The 21,049-nt window shown below is 50.3% G+C and overlaps 1 protein-coding gene across 1 annotated transcript in view; it reads left to right on the top strand.

The window, feature by feature from the left end:
* Positions 1-21,049, top strand: part of MLXIPL (MLX interacting protein like) — a 51,577-nt gene that overhangs the window by 21,636 nt on the left and 8,892 nt on the right. The window contains exons 8-11 of the mRNA XM_035139401.3: positions 15,822-16,006; positions 17,773-18,334; positions 19,786-19,859; positions 20,267-20,432. Of these exons, the coding sequence (XP_034995292.3) occupies positions 15,822-16,006; positions 17,773-18,334; positions 19,786-19,859; positions 20,267-20,432 (987 nt within the window). The remainder of the gene's footprint in view (positions 1-15,821; positions 16,007-17,772; positions 18,335-19,785; positions 19,860-20,266; positions 20,433-21,049) is intronic.

Raw genomic sequence — 21,049 nt, forward strand, 5'->3', positions numbered from 1 at the left:
AAGACCTCACCGACGAATCCGAATCTGACAGGGAGGAAGTACACCGAGTACAGCGGCGCACTCAAGCAGCACACACACCACAGCAGCCTCGACGAGAAGGAGGGAACTGTGCAAGCTGCGGGGAGAACCACGAGAGGAGGACCTGTCGTTTCCGCAACGCAGAGTGCAGGCAGTGCAGAAAATTGGGACACATCGCCCGGGTGTGTCGGGCTCGACTCACCCGTCGACAAGCATCAGATGACCGACCCAGGAGCCCCAGGTCACATGGCACCATGCACCAAGGCAACTCGACAGAGATCACGGACTACCAGGTATTCCAGTTGCCCCATCCCAGCACAGAGAAAATTTATATAGAGGTACAGATAGAGGGAGCCCCATGCCGCATGGAGCTGGACACGGGTTCAACTCTATCCATAATCTCGGCCCGAACATTAAGGGAACTGTGCCCTAATGGGGGTCCCAAACTAAGGCCGGCCCCATTCACCCTCCGGGACTTCCAGAAACGTAAGGTCCCTACTATGGGGGTGGGGACCTTCAGGGTGCAATATCGAGGGCGAAAGCAACAATTGGACTTGCTGGTAGTTAAGGGCCCCTACGTTAGCTTACTGGGACTGGCATGGTTTGGACCTCTGGGGCTAGCCGTTACCGGGGTGAACCGCACTAGCTTACAAGTGGACGTGGACGCCATATGCAAAGAGTTTCCAGGGGTTTTCGATGGGGCATTGGGACGATATACTGGACCCCCCATTGCCCTACAGCTAGACCCCGCTGTACGACCCATCAGGCACAAGGCCCGCCGGGTCCCGTTTGCCCTGAAACCCCGCATAGACGAGGAATTGGACCGGCTCGTGGAGCAAGGAGTGCTGGAGCCGGTGCCCAACGCCCCCTGGGAAACTCCAATTGTCACACCCGTCAAGCCTAACGGTTCGGTCCGCATCTGTGCAGACTACAAATGCACCATAAACAAGGCTCTCACGGCCCATGCATACCCAGTGCCAGTGGTCAGCCATGTCCTCGCCACCCTGGCTGGGTCAAAAATCTTTGGCAAACTGGACTTGGCCCAAGCGTATCAACAGTTGCCTGTGGACGAAGCCACAGCAGAGGCTCAGACGATTGTGACGCACAGAGGGGCATTCAGAGTAAAGCGGCTGCAATTTGGCGTTAGCGTGGCACCAGGCATATTCCAGAATCTAATGGACTCTCTCCTTAAAGGGATTCCTGGTGTCACCCCCTTCTTCGATGATGTACTGATCGCCGGGCCCACACCAGAGGAATTTGAGGACCGCCTCCGCTCCGTCCTGCACCGTTTCCAGACGGCGGGCCTCAAGGTGAAGCGGGAAAAGTGTTTACTGGGAGTGCCGCAGGTGGACTTTCTGGGATTTAAGGTGGACGCAGAAGGGGTCCATCCAACCGGTGACAAGGTACGGGCCATTTGTGAGGCCCCAGCGCCCAAGAGCAAGCCCGAACTTCAGTCATTCTTGGGACTATTGAACTTTTACCATGCCTTCCTTCCCCATAAGGCAGCGGTAGCGGAGCCCCTACACAGACTCCTAGATAAAAGGGCCCCTTGGGTGTGGGGCCAGCGACAAAGGGCCGCATTCCAGGCAGTCAAGGACTTGCTCGTCTCGAACTCGGTCTTGGCACACTTCGACGAGAGGCTGCCAGTGGTGCTGGCATGCGACGCCTCTCCCTATGGCATCGGCGCTGTCCTGGGACACCAACTCCCGGATGGAAGAGAGGTGCCGGTGGCATACTTCTCCCAGACGCTTGCTGCAGCCGAACGAAACTACTCACAGATTGACAAGGAGGGTCTGGCAATCGTGAAGGGCGTAAAAAAATTCCATGATTTCTTGTACGGGCGGCCCTTTACCATAGTGACTGACCACAAGCCGTTGCTTGGCCTGTTTGCCCCTGAGAAGCAGACCCCCCAAGTGTTGTCTCCACGTGTCCTCAGGTGGTCAATTTTCCTTGCCGGCTACCAGTATGCACTAATCCACCGCCCTGGGAAGGCGATGGGCCACGCAGACGCCCTCAGCAGGCTACCACTACCAGAAACAGGCCCCGACCCAGCGCCTGCGCAAGAGGTTATGACCCTGGAGCTGCTTCCCGACCGACCCATTCAGGCACAAGAAGTTGCGCACCATTCCACAAAAGATAGGGTCATCTCCCGGGTCCTGGACTGGGTGTGGCGAGGATGGCCCAGCAGCAGCCCCGGGCCAGAATTCGCTGGCTACACAAACCGCAAACATGAACTGTCGGCCCACAAGGGGTGCCTGTTATGGGGAAGCAGGGTTGTTGTTCCCCAGCCCCTCCGCAAAAGGGTCCTCACAGCCCTACACGAGACACACCCAGGGGTAGTGAGGATGAAGGCCCTTGCCAGGAGTTATGTGTGGTGGCCGGGGATTGACAGAGAGATAGAGGCCTGGGTCCAACACTGCCAGACCTGCCAAGAATCCCGCCCGGATCCCCCAAGGGCCCCAGTCCAGCCCTGGGAGTCCGCCCGACATCCATGGTCACGCTTGCACGTGGACTTCGCTGGCCCCTTCCAGGGAAAAACATTCTTCATAGTGGTGGATTCCTACACCAAATGGCTGGAGGTCGCACTGGTACCATCCACTTCTACGGCGGCAGCCATCCGGGTACTACGTAAGCTGTTTGCGACCCACGGGCTCCCTGACACCCTCGTCTCGGACAATGGAACCGCATTCACGTCAGAGGAGTTCCAGACCTTCACAGCGCAGAACGCCATCCGCCACATCCGCTCAGCACCATTCCACCCTGCCACCAATGGCCAAGCGGAGCGCATGGTGCGGACCACCAAGGACAGCCTCCGCCGCATGACACAAGGGGACTGGGAATACCGCCTTGCCGCATTTCTTCTAGCACAGCACAGCACCCCAAGCACAACGACGGGCCGGAGCCCAGCTGAATTACTAATGGGCCGGCGCCTTGCAACTAGACTGGACCGACTTCACCCCGACAGAGCTCAGGATGAGGTAGTGGTGGGGAAAGGCAGGAACCCCCGGACATTTGTGGCCCAGGACCCAGTGTATGCAAAGAATTTTGGGGCAGGCCCAGCATGGGTACCCGCCACAGTCACCAAGGTGACCGGTCCCGTGTCGTACGAGGTACTAACGGAAGGGGGGCAATGTTGGCGCCGCCACTGCGACCAGATACGGCGACGATTCCCAGGAGGAACCCGGGAGGAGAGCGGGACAGAGGGGTCCCAAGGGGACAGCAGGGCAGTGAGGCCTGTAGAGCGAGAGGGGTGGGCAGAGGAAGCAGAAGCAGTAGGCACAGAGGGGCGCCCCGAGGCTGGAAGGACACCGGAACCAGAGCCACAACCTAGTGGTTCAGTGGCGCCAGACCAGACAGCCCCGGCACAGCCAGCAGCCTCGGAACACGAGCCAGAACCAGAACCCCTGACCAAGGAACACCCCAGGCCACAACGCACACGGAGGCGGCCAGCAGACCTTGGGGACTACGAATGCAACTTCCCGGGCAGGACTGGAACTTAGAGGGGAGGGGTGTTATGTACTGAGCTGAATCCTAGAACAATAGGATTCAGAATCAGCGGGAGCTACCCAATCCAACGCCAGGTGGAAGTGAATCCGCAACCTGATTGGCCTGCTGGAGCAGCCAATCAGGCGGCTGGCAGAAGTGAATCTGCTACCTGATTGGCCTGTAGGAGCAGCCAATCAGGCTGCAGCCAAAAGTCAATCCACAATATAATTGGCCCACAGGTGTAGCCCTGAAGTAGCCAATCACGCAAGGCCCATTGTGTAAATAATGTATATAAGCAGATGGTTTTGGGAAAAGAGCCATTCGTCTTCTCTTCTCCTCCTTGATGACTATGAGCTGAATAAAGAGCATGAAATTCACTCTTGACTCCGAGTATATTTCAGTCAGTCTGCATGCTACCGTAGTCAATTACACCAGTCAATTACATCAATATCATGATGTCATTACACAAAAATACTCAGCGAAAACACCTGAAAGCCTGCCTACTGCTCTGTTGGCCTCAACTCAAAAAAGGATGTTTTAGAGCTGGAAAGTGTTCAGAAAAGGGGCACCAAAATGATCAAGGGGATGGAGCAGCTTCCTTATGAGGAAAAGTTACAACATTTAGGGATTTTTTTGCAGAGAGAAGGCAAAAAAGGACTTCACAGTGTTATACAAAAAAAATTGGGGTTGGTTTGCCCTGACCCAGAAGCCAGGCTCTTTGGATGTTATCATGGCTGAGAATTAGCGATGAACCATGCATTAGTGCAGTGTTTTTCAACCTTTTTTGGGCAAAGGCACACTTGTTTCATGAAAAAAATCAGGAGGCACACCATCATTAGAAAATGTTTAAAAAATTAACTCTGTGCCTATATTGACTATATATAAAGTAATTCTCCCACGGCACACCAGGCAACATCTCGCGGCACACTAGTGTGCCGCGGAACAGTGGTTGAAAAACACTGCATTAGTGTCTCCTCAAATATTCTAGAAGGGTCCATTTCTGTTCTGAGGTGGGTTGTAGTGGAGGCACGAGTGGTTTCCCCCCCTCTCTCTTTCTTTTAATTTTTCTAACAGGAAACAGGCACCATTTTGCTATTTATTTAGAGTGGTTTCTAGCCCACACTTCATTAAAATAATTTCAGGGCATCTAAAAACAAACACAAAGCATAAAAAAGATTACCTGAAACCAAATAACCCCTCATCACGTACAACATACCAATGAGGACAGGTGGCTCAATTCTCAACCCATTTAGCCCGAAGCCTAGCGGAATAAAAATGTCTTTGAGTGGCTCCTAAAAGCCATCCGGGTCAGCGCCAGCTGTTTGTGGAGGGCATTCCACAAACGGAGAGCCCACACTGAGAATATCTCCGTACCGTATTTGATAACGAAATACATCATTCTGTATTCCCAAGGAATAACAGATACTGGTTTAGGGGCCATTGGGAGGGGCAAATTTTTCCTTCCTATAGTCATAGAAATGTAAGGCTGTTGTCACACAGCTCCGGTGCTGTGTCACAGTCCTGGATTTACATGAAGTCTGGGGGGGGGGAGAGCAAAAGAAAAGGCAGGTTTTTAAAAGGGTGGTTTTAAACAACAAGCAGAGGTTTGACTAAAGCAGGGATGGAGAAGCGTTGAGGAGCTCTGAGGAGTGTGTGTGTGTGTGTGTGTGTGTAAGCCAGACTGGCAGAGGGGGCAAAAATGGTCAATATATTGAATGAAAATAGAGTGCCTATGTCTTGCAGCAGTTCCCAAAATAGAGTTTGGGTTACAGGAATGTGAAACCACACTGGGGGCGAGACGAGAGAGGAAGGGAAACTTTTGACCCAAGAAAGGGGAAAGAGGGGGCAGCTGGGGCTGTCAAGTAATTCGGAGATGAGTGAATTTCAAAAGACAGCCGCCTTCCAGTTTGCTGGCTTGTTTGAGAAGTTCTGGTCGTTTATCAGGAAATGCATAGAAAACTGAATTTCTCCCTCACCTCTTAATGCTGGCAAGACCCCCCCCCCCTTTCCAGCTGCCTTAATTTCCTTAGAGGCCCTCTGGTTAAAGCAAGGTGCTGAGATCCACTGGGCTTTGCAGGAAAGCTATGCAGCTTGGATTTCAGGGATCATAGCCCCCCCCCCCTGACAAGTATCCTTTCCTTCTTGGTCTTTTCTTCTTCCAGACCTGAAGTGCTGGACTCCTTGGCAAACTCCTGGAGTTCGGTTCGCATCCCCTCCAAAATTAGAGTTGATAAAGGTGCGGAAAAGTGTTTGGGACGTTTCAGTTTAGAGAAAACAAGAGTGAAGAGGTGAATTAAGAGGCCACATGATAGAAGTTACATACCCCCCCAACATGAAAACAGGGACATCCTATTTGATAATGATAATAATTTTATTATTTATACCCAGCCCATCAGACTAGGTTACCCCTGCCACTCTAGGTGGCTTCCAACAAAAAAACCCCACACAAAACATAATAAAGCATAATACATTTAAAAACTGCCTTCAGGTGTCTTCTAAGCATAGTTGCTTATCCCCTTGGTTCGGGGGTCGCATAACTTATGAAAATAGGGATGTCCTAAGGAAAAACGAGACATTCCAGGATCAAATAAAAAACCGGGACAGCTTCTGTAAATCCGGGACTGTCCCTGGAAAATAGGGACACTAGGAGGATCTGAAGGTTATAAAATTATGCATGGCATAGAGAAAGTGGATAGAGATATTTTTTCCCTGCCTCTCTCCTAACACTAGAATTTGTGGACAAGCCATGAAGCTGAAGGATGGAAGATTCAGGACAGATAGGAAAAAGTTGTTTCCCCATGCAGATCAGAGCTAAACAATGCAACGCGCTCTCGCAGGAGGCAGTGACGGCTGCTAACTTAGATGGCTTTAAAAGATAATTGGAGAAGAGGGCTATCAATAGCCATTTTTGTTTATACTGGTCAGAGGCTGTCATGCTCCTGAATGCCAGATGCTGGAAGCGGAAGGAGGGGAGAAGGCTCTTGCGCTCGAATCCTGCTTGCTCATTTCCCACAGGCACCTGGTTGGCCATTGTGAGAACAGGATGCTGGACTAGACGGGCCACTGGCCTGATCCAGCAGGTCTCTTCTCGCGTTCTTATGGAAGGCTGAAAATGCTTCCATCCTGCCTCCAGATGCTCTGGGAGGCTGGGTGGGTGGAGGGAAGTCCAAGCAAGGCATTTGGGCCAGCCCCACGGAGGGCTGTTGCAATGGGCTTGGGGGTAAGGTCACCACCTCTGTCCCCAGCCAGCCAGAGGCTTCCTGGGCTCCTGCCTGTCAATCAAAGGGCAGAGTGAATGAGGAACCGAGGCTGGAGAAGGAACCTGAGCCATATGTAGAAGTCCCCATGGCAGGTCCGTGGCAGACCACCCTAGGGATGGTAACCGACCGCGGGTGGACCCCTTCTGCAGGTAGGAGACTGGGGTGGGGGGGCAGGGGGTAGGGTGTGGGGTGTGTGAGGGTGGGGAGCTGCCTAATCTTGCTTGCAGCCAGCCCCCTGCTCTCTGGGCAACCTCCCTCACTGAATCGCAGAGGGGCTGGCAGTGGGAATCAGAGAAAGGTAGAGTTGGAAAGGACCCCCAAGGGCCATTTAGTCCAACCCCCTGCAATGCAAGAATCACAGCTCAAGAATCCCTGACCGATCGCCACCCAGCCTCTGCTTAAAAATCTCCAGTGAAGGAGCGTTCCACCGTTAGATAGCTCTTATTGACAGAAAGCTCTTCCTTATGTTTAGCTGGAATCTCCTGGCCACTTGAATCCATTGGTTTGGGTCCTCCTGGCAAAGGCCTGACTGAGAGACTTTGCTGCTGGCTAAAAGGCAGGATGGGCCCTGCCCACACCACCGTTGCCCAGCATCTCTTGCCGGAGCCACCTGCTCCATTTTACCTAATGGTACGGTCGGCTCCAGCTCTGCTCCTTGAAAAGCATTCTCTCCTGGTTGTTGCCCAGGAGGCCGCTGTGAAAGGCTCAGGAGGTGAGGGCAGTTGGAAAGCCGGCCACACTTTCTGAGAGTTGTGACCCTCCCAGCATGCTTTGTGGGGATCAAAGCTTTGGGGTGGGGGTGTTGTCAGGTACCTGCTTCTCTTGTCTGTGTTTCATTTCCGTTGAGTTTTGTCTGATTTGGGGGTATATTCTGATTGCTGTAAAATGGGCGCATGTGTGTGTTTGGTACCCACAACAGTCTCTTAGATTACCAGATATGCTCCAGGTCCAAGGAGCTTTGGGGGTCATCGCTCCAGATGCTACTGGAGTCCAACACCCATCATCTCTAACCACTAGCCATACTGGCCCCGTTGGGGGGGTCTCCCCACAAAATCTAGAGGGCCACAGGTGCCAACCAGAGCTGTACTTAAGGCTTGCCAAGCTCTTCTGCGTATACCTGGCAGTCACCTGATCTCCACTTTGTGGGTCTGGTAGAATTTCTTGGTGAATATGCTAACGTCACATTTTATTCCTTATTTGTTGCATGTCAGGGACATTTTAGTTTCGAGAAAAGGCACATGTTTGTTTACTGCATTTACTTACTGCATTTCTATCCCACCTTTTTCTCCAAGGAGTTCAAGGTGGTGGGCATTATTCTCAAGCTCAGTTAATCCCCACAACAATCTTGTGAGGTAGGTTAGGCTGAGAAAAGACAGCAACAGCGGGGATTTTGACCCTGAACTCCCAGGTCCTAGTCCAACACTCTAACCACTGCACTGCACTGCGACATGATAGAAGTTTATAAAATTATGCATGTCATGGAGATAGGAGTAAAGTTTTCCTTCCTCTCTCCTCCTGGATATCCATTGAAGTTGAGCATTGGGAGATTCAGGACAGAGAATAGAAAATCCTTCTTCATTCGGTGCAGAGTTAAACTATGGAACTCCCTCCCACAGGAGGCAGTGATGGCTACCAACTTGGACGGCTTTAAAAGAGGATTTGGACAAATTCATGGAGGAGGAGAGGGCTATTGAAGGCTAGTATCCGTGCTGGCTATGCTCTGCCTTCACGGTCAGGAGCAGCATTGCCTCTGAATACGAGGGTTCCCTTTTGCTCGAATCCTGCTTCCCACTGAGACGTCTGGTCAGCCACTATAAGAACAGGACACTGGATAGGCCATTGGCCTGATTCAGCAAGCTCTCTTCAGATTCTTAACATAAGAATTCCAGCTAAAATCAGGAGGCTTTCACCTGGTGCCAAAAAGATTGTAACGTTGGCATAACACATGTGGTTTTGAGGAGGGGGCGCATTCCAGAGTTGGGGTGCTACCACAAATTGTGAGTTGCCCTGATTCTGTGCCAGTTGCCAGTTGCCTCCCTCTCGGTGTTAATATAACCTGGTGACGATTTTGCATTCCTGCTTTTTACAAATCGGGGTAGGGCAGGGCCTTCTGTGGCTTAATCTTAACATGTGCATCCCCCACCGCACACGTTTTATAAAGCCAAGAGGTTGCTTTATTCTCTCTTTTAACATCTTGGCTGATGCAAGAACAGGATTCAAACTCGTGATCTGAATGGAAACTTGAGAGGCGGCTGCTTGAGCTGTAATTTGGGGCATGGTGCAATCCTGCTTGGAAGTTGCAGCGCCATGAAATCTCTGCTCTTTCCATGATAGACCAAGTTCTCTCGTTTTGCTTATTTATATGTGGCATGGGACTAAAGAATAAGGCAGAGCCTTTGCTTATTATTTAGTCAATCCATTATTTTCTTAGTCACCTACTATTAGAATTAGTCTTGTGGTGACTTACAAGAGTATTTTAAAATACTGCTGCATGCCACACCAATTTCTGGTGTTTTTTTGTTTTGGCTCCAGGGCACACCAATTTTTGGCCACACCAATTTCTGAGTGCTGAGAGAATCCAGCTGCTTACATAGGCTTGGTTTCGTTGGAATGAAGGTCAGAGGAGACTCTGGCGTCTTTAGGATACAGTCATACCTCAGGTTACGAACACCTCGGGTTACAAACTCCGCAAACCCGGAAGTATTTTCGCATGCGCAAAGCGCGAAAATTACAGAAATTGCACTTTGCGCATGCGCAAAATGGCGCTTCGGGTTACAACCATTTTGGGTTACGAACTGCGTCCCGGAACGGATCGTGTTCATAACCCGAGGTACCACTGTATATGGTTTTATTTGCACATCTGTACATCCTGAGCACAGGATGGAGGAGCTCACAGCATCATCACCCCAACAGATCTTGCTTCTCCATTAGTCACAGCTTTAGATCCAGCACAGAGCAAGCAGGTCTCTGTGTCTCCAGCTCCCAGCCTGTTTCTAGCTCAGCTCTCGCACATCTTACTAGCTATTGCTCTCCTACCTAGCAACTAGGTGAGGGAGTGAAGGAAAGGCCCACCCATTCACCTGCAGGACCCCATCACTTAGTGGTAGCTCTTGCAACAGAGCTCATTCTTTTGGGATGCTGATGGGGGCACTGAAGAGGCCAGCCAAGGTCACTGTCATCCCGAGGAACCAGTTCAGCAATCTCCTCTGCTAGATTCTAACCCTCACTGGGTCCAGGACCCCAAGAATTGAGAGGGACGCAGACTGACCCTCCCCAAACCCATACCAGTGCATATTACTTACATTCTGTCTCATAGAATCATAGAGTTGGAAGAGACCACAAGGGCCATCCAGTCCAACCCCCTGCCAAGCAGGAAACACCATCAAAGCATTCTTGACATATGCCTGTCAAGCCTCTGCTTAAAGACCTCCAAAGAAGGAGACTCCACCACACTCCTTGGTAGCAAATTCCACTGTCGAACAGCTCTTACTGTCAGGAAGTTCTTCCTAATGTTTAGGTGGAATCTTCTTTCTTGTAGTTTGAATCCATTGCTCCGTGTCCGCTTCTCTGGAGCAGCAGAAAATAACCTTTCTCCCTCCTCTATATGACATCCGTTTATATATTTGAACATGGCTATCATATCACCCTTTAACCTTCTCTTCTCCAGGCTAAACATACCCAGTCTCTCCCGGGGCGCATGAGCTAAAATCAATAGCAAAGTCCTCTGCAGGTTTGGCCTGTATTTATTGTTTCTTTATTACGTTTATATCCCATCTTTTGTCCTTCCAAGGACCTGGAAGTGGCATACATAGTTCTCCCATTTAATCCCCACAACAACCCTGTGAGGTAGGTTGGGCTGAGAGGCAGTGATTGGCCCCCAAGTTTCATTGCTGAGTGGGGATTTGACCCCTGGCCTCCCAGATCTTAGTCCAAGATTCCCAGCTGTTATTATTATTTTTTAAAGAGAATTTCCCCCCTAGTGTTGGTAGTATGTGAGAGAAGAGGCAAAATGTCCATGCACGGTTCTTTCTGGAGGAGAAAGCAGCCTGCTCTCAGCTTTCATTTTCCCTTTCCCTTTCAATCCCCACTGGGGGGTGGGAGGGAATCGCAAAATGCGAACCTACCTTGCAGGGCTGTTGTGCAAGGAAGCAATCGGCAGAAACGAGAGAGTGTGGTGGTTTATTTATGTGTGCTACTACAGCTGTTTGATAAAAGGCAAATGCTGACGATCTGGTGTTTACATGCAAAGGGGAAGTTGCAGTGGAAAGGAAGAGAGAAGTTATATATGTGGATATTTTGGTGTAAGGGGGGGTGGAGGAGGAAGCCGCATAGGCGGTGTTGTGTTTGCATGAAGCAATGAGGGCTGTAGTAAATGTGCTGGAGGGGAGGTGTGTTGTGTGTGTGGGGGGGGGGCTTTTTGATGGGGTGGCAAAAAGGGGAAATGACTTGGCCCAGGATGCCTGAGTGTGTGTTTAGGAGGGCATATTGTATGTTATGGAGGGGAGTTATTTTTGGAGGGGCTGGGAGCAGGAACAGACAAATCAGTCAATTTCGCTTTCTCTCATTTTCCCAGTCTTGGGTTCACCTCACCGCATTTCCGCGGCACTTTGCATTTGCCTTTGTACCCGGGCACGGGGGGACTGACTCCACTGCCCGCTTAAAGGCAAATCAGCTGCCACATTCATAGAATCATAGAACTGTAGAGTCGAAAGGGACCTTGAGGCTCATCTAGTCCACCCCCCCTGCAATACAGAAAGCTTAGTGATGCCGTCCTCCGTTCCCTTTGTCTCCCTTTGGTAGGCCACCTAACATTGGCTTGCAACCTTTGCTGCAGGCCTGTGCTAGGAGGCCCGGCCTGCAGGGAACTGTGCAAAGGACTGTGTCAGTAAATCAGTCAAGTTCCTACACTTTAGAACTCACTGCTTATTAATATCACGCAAGCACCTTCACAAGACTCGTTCTGGTGCCTGTGAGGAAAAAAAAACCACATTATTTTTCCAGACAAGCTTACGCAGGTGTTTAGAAAGTTGATGCAAGCCTTAGTTTTTAGTCTATTGCAGGCATCCCCAAACTGTGGCTCTCCAGATGTTTTGGCCTACAACTCCCATGATCCCTAGCTAACAGGACCAGTGGTCAGGGAAGATGGGAATTGTAGTCCAAAACATCTGGAGGGCCGAAGTTTGGGGATGCCTGGTCTATTGTTATTTCAACTTTTTGAAAGCCCTAAATTACCATCGCCCATTTTTCTTAGGGATAATATTATAGTTTTTTTCCTTTTGGTTAACCGTTTTGAGATTTTAAAATTCTCTTTTTTTCACAATCAAGCAGTGCGTAAATTTTGTGAAATAGATACAGGACAAAATAAGGGGCAATTAGTTTTTACTTGTGCAGGTGCAACCAATTGTTGGAAAGTGGCTAAAACTCCCAAAATGGTTTTTAAATGGGTGACTTTGCGTTTAAAGGTCAGGACTTGAAATGGGTCAAGGAGCCCAAGCAAAGGCAGTGGAAAAAACCGCCACCGAGGGGTTGATGTGGGGTTGCGGTTTGCAAATTTTCCTCTTCGGAATGAGGAAGAAAACAAGCCCGTGTTGGATGTGTATCCCTTCGCAGGAGCCCTGAAAGTGCCGCCGCAGCAGTTTGGGGGTCGTCTGACTCTGAGGAAGCGAGAGGGTTGCAGGGGCAGGAAGGGAGAGGGGGGGCACAGCAGGGTCACGGGGCTCAGATTCGGGAAGGCCACGGGATGTGGTTAGCCACAGGCTGCACGCAAGGCGAGCGCAAGAGGGCAGGGATGGAGACCCGGGAGGGTTAAGCCACACCCACCCACCGAGGGGCTTGAACATTTCCAAGCTGACTCATGCACACCTATCTTTTTTTAAATGTCTTTAAAAAGAATATATTTTTTATTATTTTATGTTTGAGAGGGGGATAAAAACTCTCATATCCACTTTCTCTCTTTTTAAAAAAATTTTGTATTAAAAATAAACTTTATTACATAATACAACAATTATCACAATTATGATAATAATTGTCATATCCACTTTCTTCCAAACTTCCACCATAAGGGGCAATGCTATTTCTCTAAATTGAAAAGTCCTGAATGCCGCAACCTTGCTCCACCCCCCGTGACGATTTTAGTGGCCCTTTCCTGAAGTTTTTTCCCCAGCTCTACAATATCAATTTTTTTGAGGGGAGGGGAGCAGAACCATCCGCAGTATTTCAAATGCAGTTGCACTATACTGGCAGTTTCAATTATTTTCCTATTTCTCCAAGATAGGCTCATTCTTGCAAACAACTTTCCCTAATGCATTTTGCATGCATTACTTCAATGAAGGTTTAAGCACTTTTGAGCATGCTTTCCCCTAATTTACACTTTTAAAGCATTTTTCAAAAAAAAATGTTGGTTGGAGAACTGCATCGCAGAATTCAAAGGTGTGTGCACATTTCAAAAGGCAGCTGGTTCAGAAAGTACAAATTAGGTCCCTTTGTGCTAGGATGTGACCTGAACTCATGGCCTCCCCATCACTAGCTGGGGAAGGATATAGCTCAATTCATACCCCCGCCCCAACAAAGCCAAACTGCCTCCCATCACTCAGTGGCACAGAGCACCTGCTTCGCACACAGAAGAAGACCCCTATGACCACATCTGGAATTAATGTGTGCAGTTCTGGTTGCCTCACCTCAAAAAGCACACTGCAGAGTTGGAAAATATTAAGAAAAGGGTTTCCAGAATGATCATGAGGAAAGGTTGCAGCGTTTGGGAGTTTTTAGCTTAGAGCAGGCACGTCCAACAGGTAGATCGTGATCAACCGGTAGATCACTGGACGTCTGTGGTAGATCACTGGCTCCCCCCAAAGCAGCTCAACAACTTTAGTTCCCCTAAAAAAAAGCTCACATTTTCGCCCTGAATCCCCCCAAAACAGGGCTTTCCTCCTCCCTAAAAAGCTCAACAACTTCGACCTGAACCCCAAAAACCAGGGCTTTCCTTCATAGAAAAATTTCAACAACCTTGACCTGAACCCCAAAAAAAGGGGGAAGATCACTGCCAGTTTTTAACTCTGTGAGTAGATCGCCGTCTCTTGGGAGTTGGCCACCCCTGGCTTAGAGGAAAGGTGAGTAAGAGGACAACACAATAGAAGTTTATAAAATTATGCACGGCAGGGAGAAAGCAGAGAGAGAAAAGTTTTTCCCTCTAGAACTTAAGGACCAGCGATGAAGCTGAACGTTGGAAGATTCAGGGCGGATAGAAGAAAATACTTTCCCATGCAGAGCAGAGTTAAACTGTGGAACTCCCTGCCACAGGAGGCAATGTTAGCCCCCAAGCTAGCATTGAAAGAGGATTAGACAAATTCATGGAGGTGAGGGCTATTGATGGTTACTAGCCAGGATGGCTATGCTCTGCCTGCCCAGTTTGAGGCATCAGTGCTTCTGAGTACCAGTTGCTAGAATCCATAGGAGGGGAGAGGGCTCTTGTGCTCAGGTCCTGCTTGTGGGTTTCCCATTCAGGCATCTGGAGGACTACTGTGAGAACAGGAGGCTGGTCTAGATGGTCCATTGGCCTGAACCAGCAGGGATATTCTTACATTCTTATGTCAATCTCCTGAATCTCTCCTTCAAAGATCAAGTAGCATGTCCAACCATCTGGAGGCAGTGATTTCTGTCCCATACCATGTTAATCACAACCAGCACTGTTTCCATTCCACCGCAATTCAGCTTTTGCTAAAACCTATATTAATTCGTTTCCCTATCTGCAAGGGTTGCAATTAGCGTGATTAATTCCCATGGAACGGAGTTGTCACAAACAATGCAGAAAACAACATTACTGATTTACTTTACGTTTGTGCACTGGGGGAAAAAAACAACAATAGTGAATACTGCTTGTACGATATTGCATGGTTTCAGTTCCTGACCTCAGACAAATTTTCAGAATGCAGCGATTTTCGCTCCTCTTTGTGTTTCCAGGAGAATTCTCTGACCTTGCTAGCATAATAGCGTAATAGAATTGTAGAGTTAGAAGGGGCACAAACGATCATCAAGTCCAACCCCCTGCAAGTGACGGGAAAGCTCTTTCTCTCCCCAACACCTCTGTGGCTCTCTAGAGATGCAGCTGGACCCAACTCCCATCACCCATGAACACTGAATCTTGCAGGAGCTGACCCCTGACCTCTGCAGCCTCAGGCTCTCGTGCAAGGCAGAGGGCGATTGCATTGCATGTTTGGGGTGGTTCGACTTGCAAATGTGGCAACGCCGTGCCCCCCGCCCTGCTGCGGTCAGGGCTCCGGAAGGTGTAGGGTGCGGCTTGAGTGACCCGTGGGCGGACCTGACATGGGCTTGCCTGCCCATGCAGCAAAAATGCTCGTGTTTCACAACTGCAGACACTCTTACTGCTGCTTGAAACGACAGCCGCTCCAAACTGGTAGTTGGCTAGGTGAGAGAAGGAAGGCAGCATCGGTGGCAGCAGGAGGAGGTGGCCACCCTCGCAGGACTGGCGCAAGCAGGAGTACAGTTGCCCCCACCCAAAACTTTGGGATAAACCTGGGGTACCCTAAGGAAACTTCCTGGTTGTCCTTAATTTACACAAAATTCACCTGTTCCTTTACATGCAGCAAAAAGACTGGCAGGTTGGAGGGGGGGTGAATTAAGTCTCTGGTTTTCTTTCTTTGGAAGCCCCCCCCCCATTCATTTAGTTGAGAGAGAGAAAATTGTGCATCTCATAAGAAGTAACGGGAAGAGCTCAAATGGCATTTTAAAAATATATGGCATGATTTTATTTCTCATATGAATATTGAGGCACATGATTGTTCAGCACGATTTGTATCTGCAAATATCCGGCTCATTTAAGACTATATAGAATCTTTATTCTCAGCAACGGTGAATCCTTTTATTTTTATAAATCTGTATTAATTGCAGGGGGAATCTTTGTATGAGTTAATCCATGCAAATACATGCAAATGCCATTTGTTGGAATTGGCACGGTTTCATCACGTTGCAAAATATGGCATGTTTGGTACAGCCATTTGCCTTGCCTGCTGTGACCTCTCTTTCTCATCCCCTGCCCAGATTTCTTTTCCAGCCCTCGACCGCTGCCAGCTCAGACTCAGTCCCTGAACTACCAGGACCAGCCCTGTTTTGCATCAGAGACCCTCTTTGGGACCACCGGCACCACCCTCCTCTCTAGCCCTGCAGACACCTTACTTTCCCCAGGCCCTGCCGCTTCTCCCGTCCTGCCCAGTCCTCGGCACCAGGTGCGAAAGCTCTGCTTGCCCTCAGTCTTACCAGCTGATGGCTCTGCCCTAGGCCCTGCCATTCTGCTCTTTTGTCCTACAATTCCTGCCCTGGTCAGAGGTTTAGCTTGAGCAGAAGTTCCTGGGTGATGAAGCTCTCTTGCTGATATGGGTTATCTGTGCATGTGCAGAGTGACTTTGGTAATTTGCATGGGTTGTTGTGTGTGTGGACTCCTGGGATGGACAGGTGGTCTGGCTTCCTTCAGGAGGCTGAGCTATTTGCTGTCCAGTCAGATGGTGCTGAGTCCCACCCAACCAGTTTTGGCCCTGCTAATAATAATAATAATAATAATAATAATAATAATAATATTTATACCCCGCCCTTCCCAGTCAAGACCGGGCTCAGGGCGGCTATCAACAAGAATATCAAAGCAAGCATAAAAGAAACAGTTCAATTAAAATGCAGATTAAATACAATGTTAAAATTAAATTTTAAAATTAGGAATCTACAAGTGCAACCTCATTTAAATATCTGTAGGATAAAGCCTTAGGGGAGGGTAACACTGGGGTCAGACTGAGTCAGTCCAAAGGCCAAGCGGAACAGCTCCGTCTTGCAGGCCCTACGAAAAGATGACAACTCCTGCTGGGCCCTAGTCTCCTGAGAGAGAGCGTCCCACCAGGTCGGGGCTAGTACTGAGAAGGCCCTGTTCCTAGTCGAGGCCAGTCTAACCACCTTGTGACTCGGGATCTCCAGCATGTTATTATTTGTGGACCTTAATGTCCTCTGCGGGGCATACCCAAATCTCTGAGCAGTGAGAGACTTTCAGGGTTCCAGGCACTCGTCCAAAGTTCAGTTTCCTTTGAATGAAGGTCAGCAGATATTGAAGTTTTATTTAAACATATAGAACCAGAGCCTAGGATGCAGGGGCTCACAGCATTAACCCCACAACAGATCTTGTTTTTCCAATAATTTCCACTTTGGATCCAGCACAGAGCAAGCTGGTCTCTGTGTCTCTGGCTTCCAGCCGACTTCCACCTCCGCTCAAACGGACTCCTGTTGTTCTTGCTCTCCTACCTAGCAGGTGGGGCGGAGGAGGGGGTGGGGAGTCCCACCCGTTTGGTCCACATCACACATCAGCATCTCTGGTTGTGCTATTCATTGTGCTTAACTAGTCAGCCACAACCACTGACTAAAGAAAAATATTGGTTTGACAAGCTTGCTCTCACACCTTGTCCCCCAGAGATACAGGAACCCAAGAACAGGAAGGAAATCAGGGCATCATCCACCTTAAACTCACAACATTAATTCCCTGCTGTTTTCAATGGTTTGAGTTTTCTCCCCAAGGCACCTTAATATCCCAGGGCCCCCCAATCTGCTGTTTCCTCCCCCCCCTGTTTGCAAGCTTCTAGTCCTCAGCATTGCAAAAAGAAACTAGACAACAGAGAGCCAGTGTGGTGTAGTGGTTAAGAGTGGTAGACTTGTAATCTGGGGAACCGGGTTCGTGTCTCCGCTCCTCCACATGCAGCTGCTGGGTGACCTTGGGCTAGTCACACTTCTTTGAAGTCTCTCAGCCCCACCCACCTCACAGGGTGTCTGTTGTGGGGGAAGAGGGGAAAGGAGATTGTTAGCCGCTTTGAGACTCCTTCGGGTAGTGATAAAGCGGGATATCAAATCCAAACTCTTCTTCTCTTCTTCTTCTGCTGAATGACTCTCCTGCAGTTTCTTTTGAGAGTGAGCAAATTGCACCTTCCTCCTCCTGTTCCCTCCCTTTTCTGTCTCCCCACAGCCAGCCAGTGGGTGCCCTGCTCACCTCGGTTCACCTGGCACCTTCCTCAACCATGACCTCCTGCCGGCTCCGCCCTCGACGCCCCCCAGCAGCCTCGGCCCCGACCTCAAGCAGAAGTCTGTGTTCCCATATATGTACCCTGGCAAATGGCTCAGCCTAGACCCCTACGGGTCCTACTGCCCCACCCCAATGCCCGGCGCCCCTCTGCTGAGCCAGGAGCCAGGGCGCCCTCCTGCCCCCAACCCCAAGTTCCACTACCCGCCCTCCCCGCTCTTCTCCCGACCCCCATCCCCATTGCCCTCCACTCCCTGCTTTTCCCAGAACGTCCCGGGGTACGGCATGGACCTGTCCTCAGGGTACCATTCTCCTCTCAGCACCCCACACCTACACACTGGTGTGCAAAGTCCCCCCATATTTGCTGCTGGTAGGGGGCAGCCGCAGTCGGGGAGCGACCGGCCCAGGGCGAAGGGGGCCAATGCCAAGACCAAGAGGCCCTCGAGAATCCCAGCACCTCCACCTGTGGCAATGCCCAACCCGTGTCTGACACAACTGCTGATCTCAGGTAGGGGGAAGGCGGGGTTTCTTTTCCAGGGGTCCCTTCTGCTCTTTAATGTGCACTGAGCTCAGAGCTGCAATGTTCGACTGACTGGTTGGTTAAAGCAGCAGCTCCTCCCCAGTGCCCCCTACCCTATAAAAAGCCTTATTCAGAATAGCGGGTTGCCCGAATCACTAAGGAAGAGAGTGACACAATCAAATTCATCACAGTAACAATTAATTGCACATCTATTCAAAATCCAGCTCAAACTGTTTCGGTTGATTAAATCAGCCCAGTGGATGAACTTGATCCAGTGATACCTGCATTTCAAAACCTAAAAGTCATTTATACCTTCAGCTCCCCGGCTGCCTGCTTGCCTCTTAGCACCCACCTAGCTCTTAGCTCCCACTGCCTTAGCTCCCGCTGCTTCCCAGGAGGCAGTACCACCCACCTTGGGAACCACTAGGCTAAATTCTGATTGACCAAAAGAAGAAGAAATTTGGAATGAATACCTAAGTGACAAGGCGGATAATAGTGGGAAATAGAGGGGGGAGAGTGTGGTGATAAACAAGGAGTAGGCATAGGGATATTACCGGTAGGTGAAGGTAAAGGTAAAGGTATCCCTGACTGTTAGGTCCAGTCGCGGACGACTCTGAGGTTGTGGCGCTCTCTCGCTGTATAGACCGAGGGAGCTGGCCTTTGTCCGCAGACAGCTTCCGGGTCATGTGGCCAGCATGACTAAGCCGCTTCTGGCGAACCAGAGCAGCACATGGAAACACCATTTGCCTTCAAGCTGGAGCGGTACCTATTTATCTACTTGCACGTTGGCGTGCTTTCTAACTGTTAGGTGGGCAGGAGCTGGGACAGAGCTGGGACAGAGCAATGGGAGCTCACCCCGTCGCTGGGATTCGAACCGCCGACCTTCTGATTGGCAAGCTCTAGGCTCTGTGGTTTAGAGCACAGCGCCACCCGCGTCCCTAAGTAATAGGGATATTACTGTGTCTAAATTTGTGTTGTCGATTTGTGTTATTATTGTTATTATGGTTTTGTGTTGTTGTGTGTGTCTTTATAGTTTGGAGTTTGTCGTACTGATTGGAAAAAGTGAATTAAAAAATCAAAGAAATAAAATAAAAAGGTGTGTCATCATGCTGCAGTTTGCTTGGCCAAAGACAGGTGGCGCTGCTGCAAACTACAGCACAATGAGAAACAGTGGATGGTGGTCTAGGCATGAGCTGCAGAGGGACAGCTACCGGTAGGAGAGGCTGTACAAGCCCCCTCCCCTCCCAGCCCCAGTCTGGCTGGTACCACTATCAACCAGGCCAGCTTCGGAATCCACTGCTTTTGCCCTTCTTAGGTTCTTAGATATGCACTAGAAGACCTGTTCTCCATACCTTAAGGCACGGGGAGGCAGAAGTCTCAGGGGGTGGAGGTTGGCGAGGACTAGTTGGCTTCAACCCATTTTTCCTTCCTTCTTCCAGCTAAACCAGAGCCAACTCAAGAGGCTTTGTCTGGTCCTAGCCACACCGTTGCTCCTCCGGTGCCTGAACCTCTGGTAGGAGTCAACTGTTGATAGCAGGGGGCCGCATTTCCTTTCTGGGTTCCAAACTGGCTTTGGGGTGAGAAGGGAGTGGGCCTGTGACCACACTGGATCAGGCCAAGAGTGCATCTAATTTTGCATGCTGCCTCCAACAGTCGGGGGCTGGGAAGCTCATATGCAAAGCGGAATGGAGATAATGTTGACTGATCCTGGAATTTGGTATTCAGAGGTATACTCTCCCTGAACCTGGAAGCTCCATTCCTTGCTGTCAGGAGGGCTGTGAACTGACAGAGCCCACCCTCCACATGCTCCTGTCATTTATGCCGCTGGCCGCCACAACATCCTGTGGTGGTGAGTTCCGCAGGCACCCTTGCCCACTGAGCAGGCACCTTCTAACCGTTTCTTTCTGTCCTCCTTTGTAGCAAAATGCCTTTGGTGAGGAGCCGACCAGCTTCCTGCCCAGAATGACCCAGCTCAGCCCTCGGCTGTCCCCTGCCTCCAGCCCCTCGCAGTCCGTCCCAGCCGCGCTGCCATCGGGACCCCTGCTCGTCCCCAAGACGGAACGGCTCTCCCCCACCCCTGTCTGTGGTGAGTGGCGCAGAGCTGGCAGTCTGCCCCCCCCGCCCGCACAGCCCTCCAGCTCTATTGACTTCTGGTTATACATCTGTCTGTGTGTGTAAAGGATCTATTCTGTAGCAAGTCAGCAAAAGGGGCCAATTTTGAAGCGTGTGGGGACTCCTCGCTGTGGCCCATGGAGAGTCCCCAAAGAAGGATCCCAAAATGCAGGCAGTTGTGTTGACCTGCATATACTGATACCTGCCCCCCCCCACCTCTGAGACCCTCCAGGGCAGGGGTTCCCAACAAAATTTTCTCGAGGACCCCTCATCGAGCCACTATTGGGACAAGGACCCCCATTAATTCCTAATCCTAAAATTAAAAAGTGAGAGCCAAATTAAGAGTCTTTTTATAAGAGTCCAGGGAGGAGGGAGGGGAATGGAGAAGACAGGGTACCTGCGCAGTAGCGCATAAATGAAGCCGACGCGCGCAAAGCATCTTGGGGAGGTGAGCGCTAGTAGAATGCGCGCGCTGCCTCTTTGCAAAACAGTAGTGTTTGTAAAGCGCCACCTAACGGCATACAGCAGAACTACTGCCTCATCTAATTCTAGTTTTGCGCTAGACTCTGCTCATGCAGGAAGCGGCCAAAA

This window comes from Zootoca vivipara, chromosome 14 (genome assembly GCF_965207765.1).
Source record: "Zootoca vivipara chromosome 14, rZooViv2.hap1.1, whole genome shotgun sequence".
NCBI lineage: Eukaryota > Metazoa > Chordata > Lepidosauria > Squamata > Lacertidae > Zootoca > Zootoca vivipara.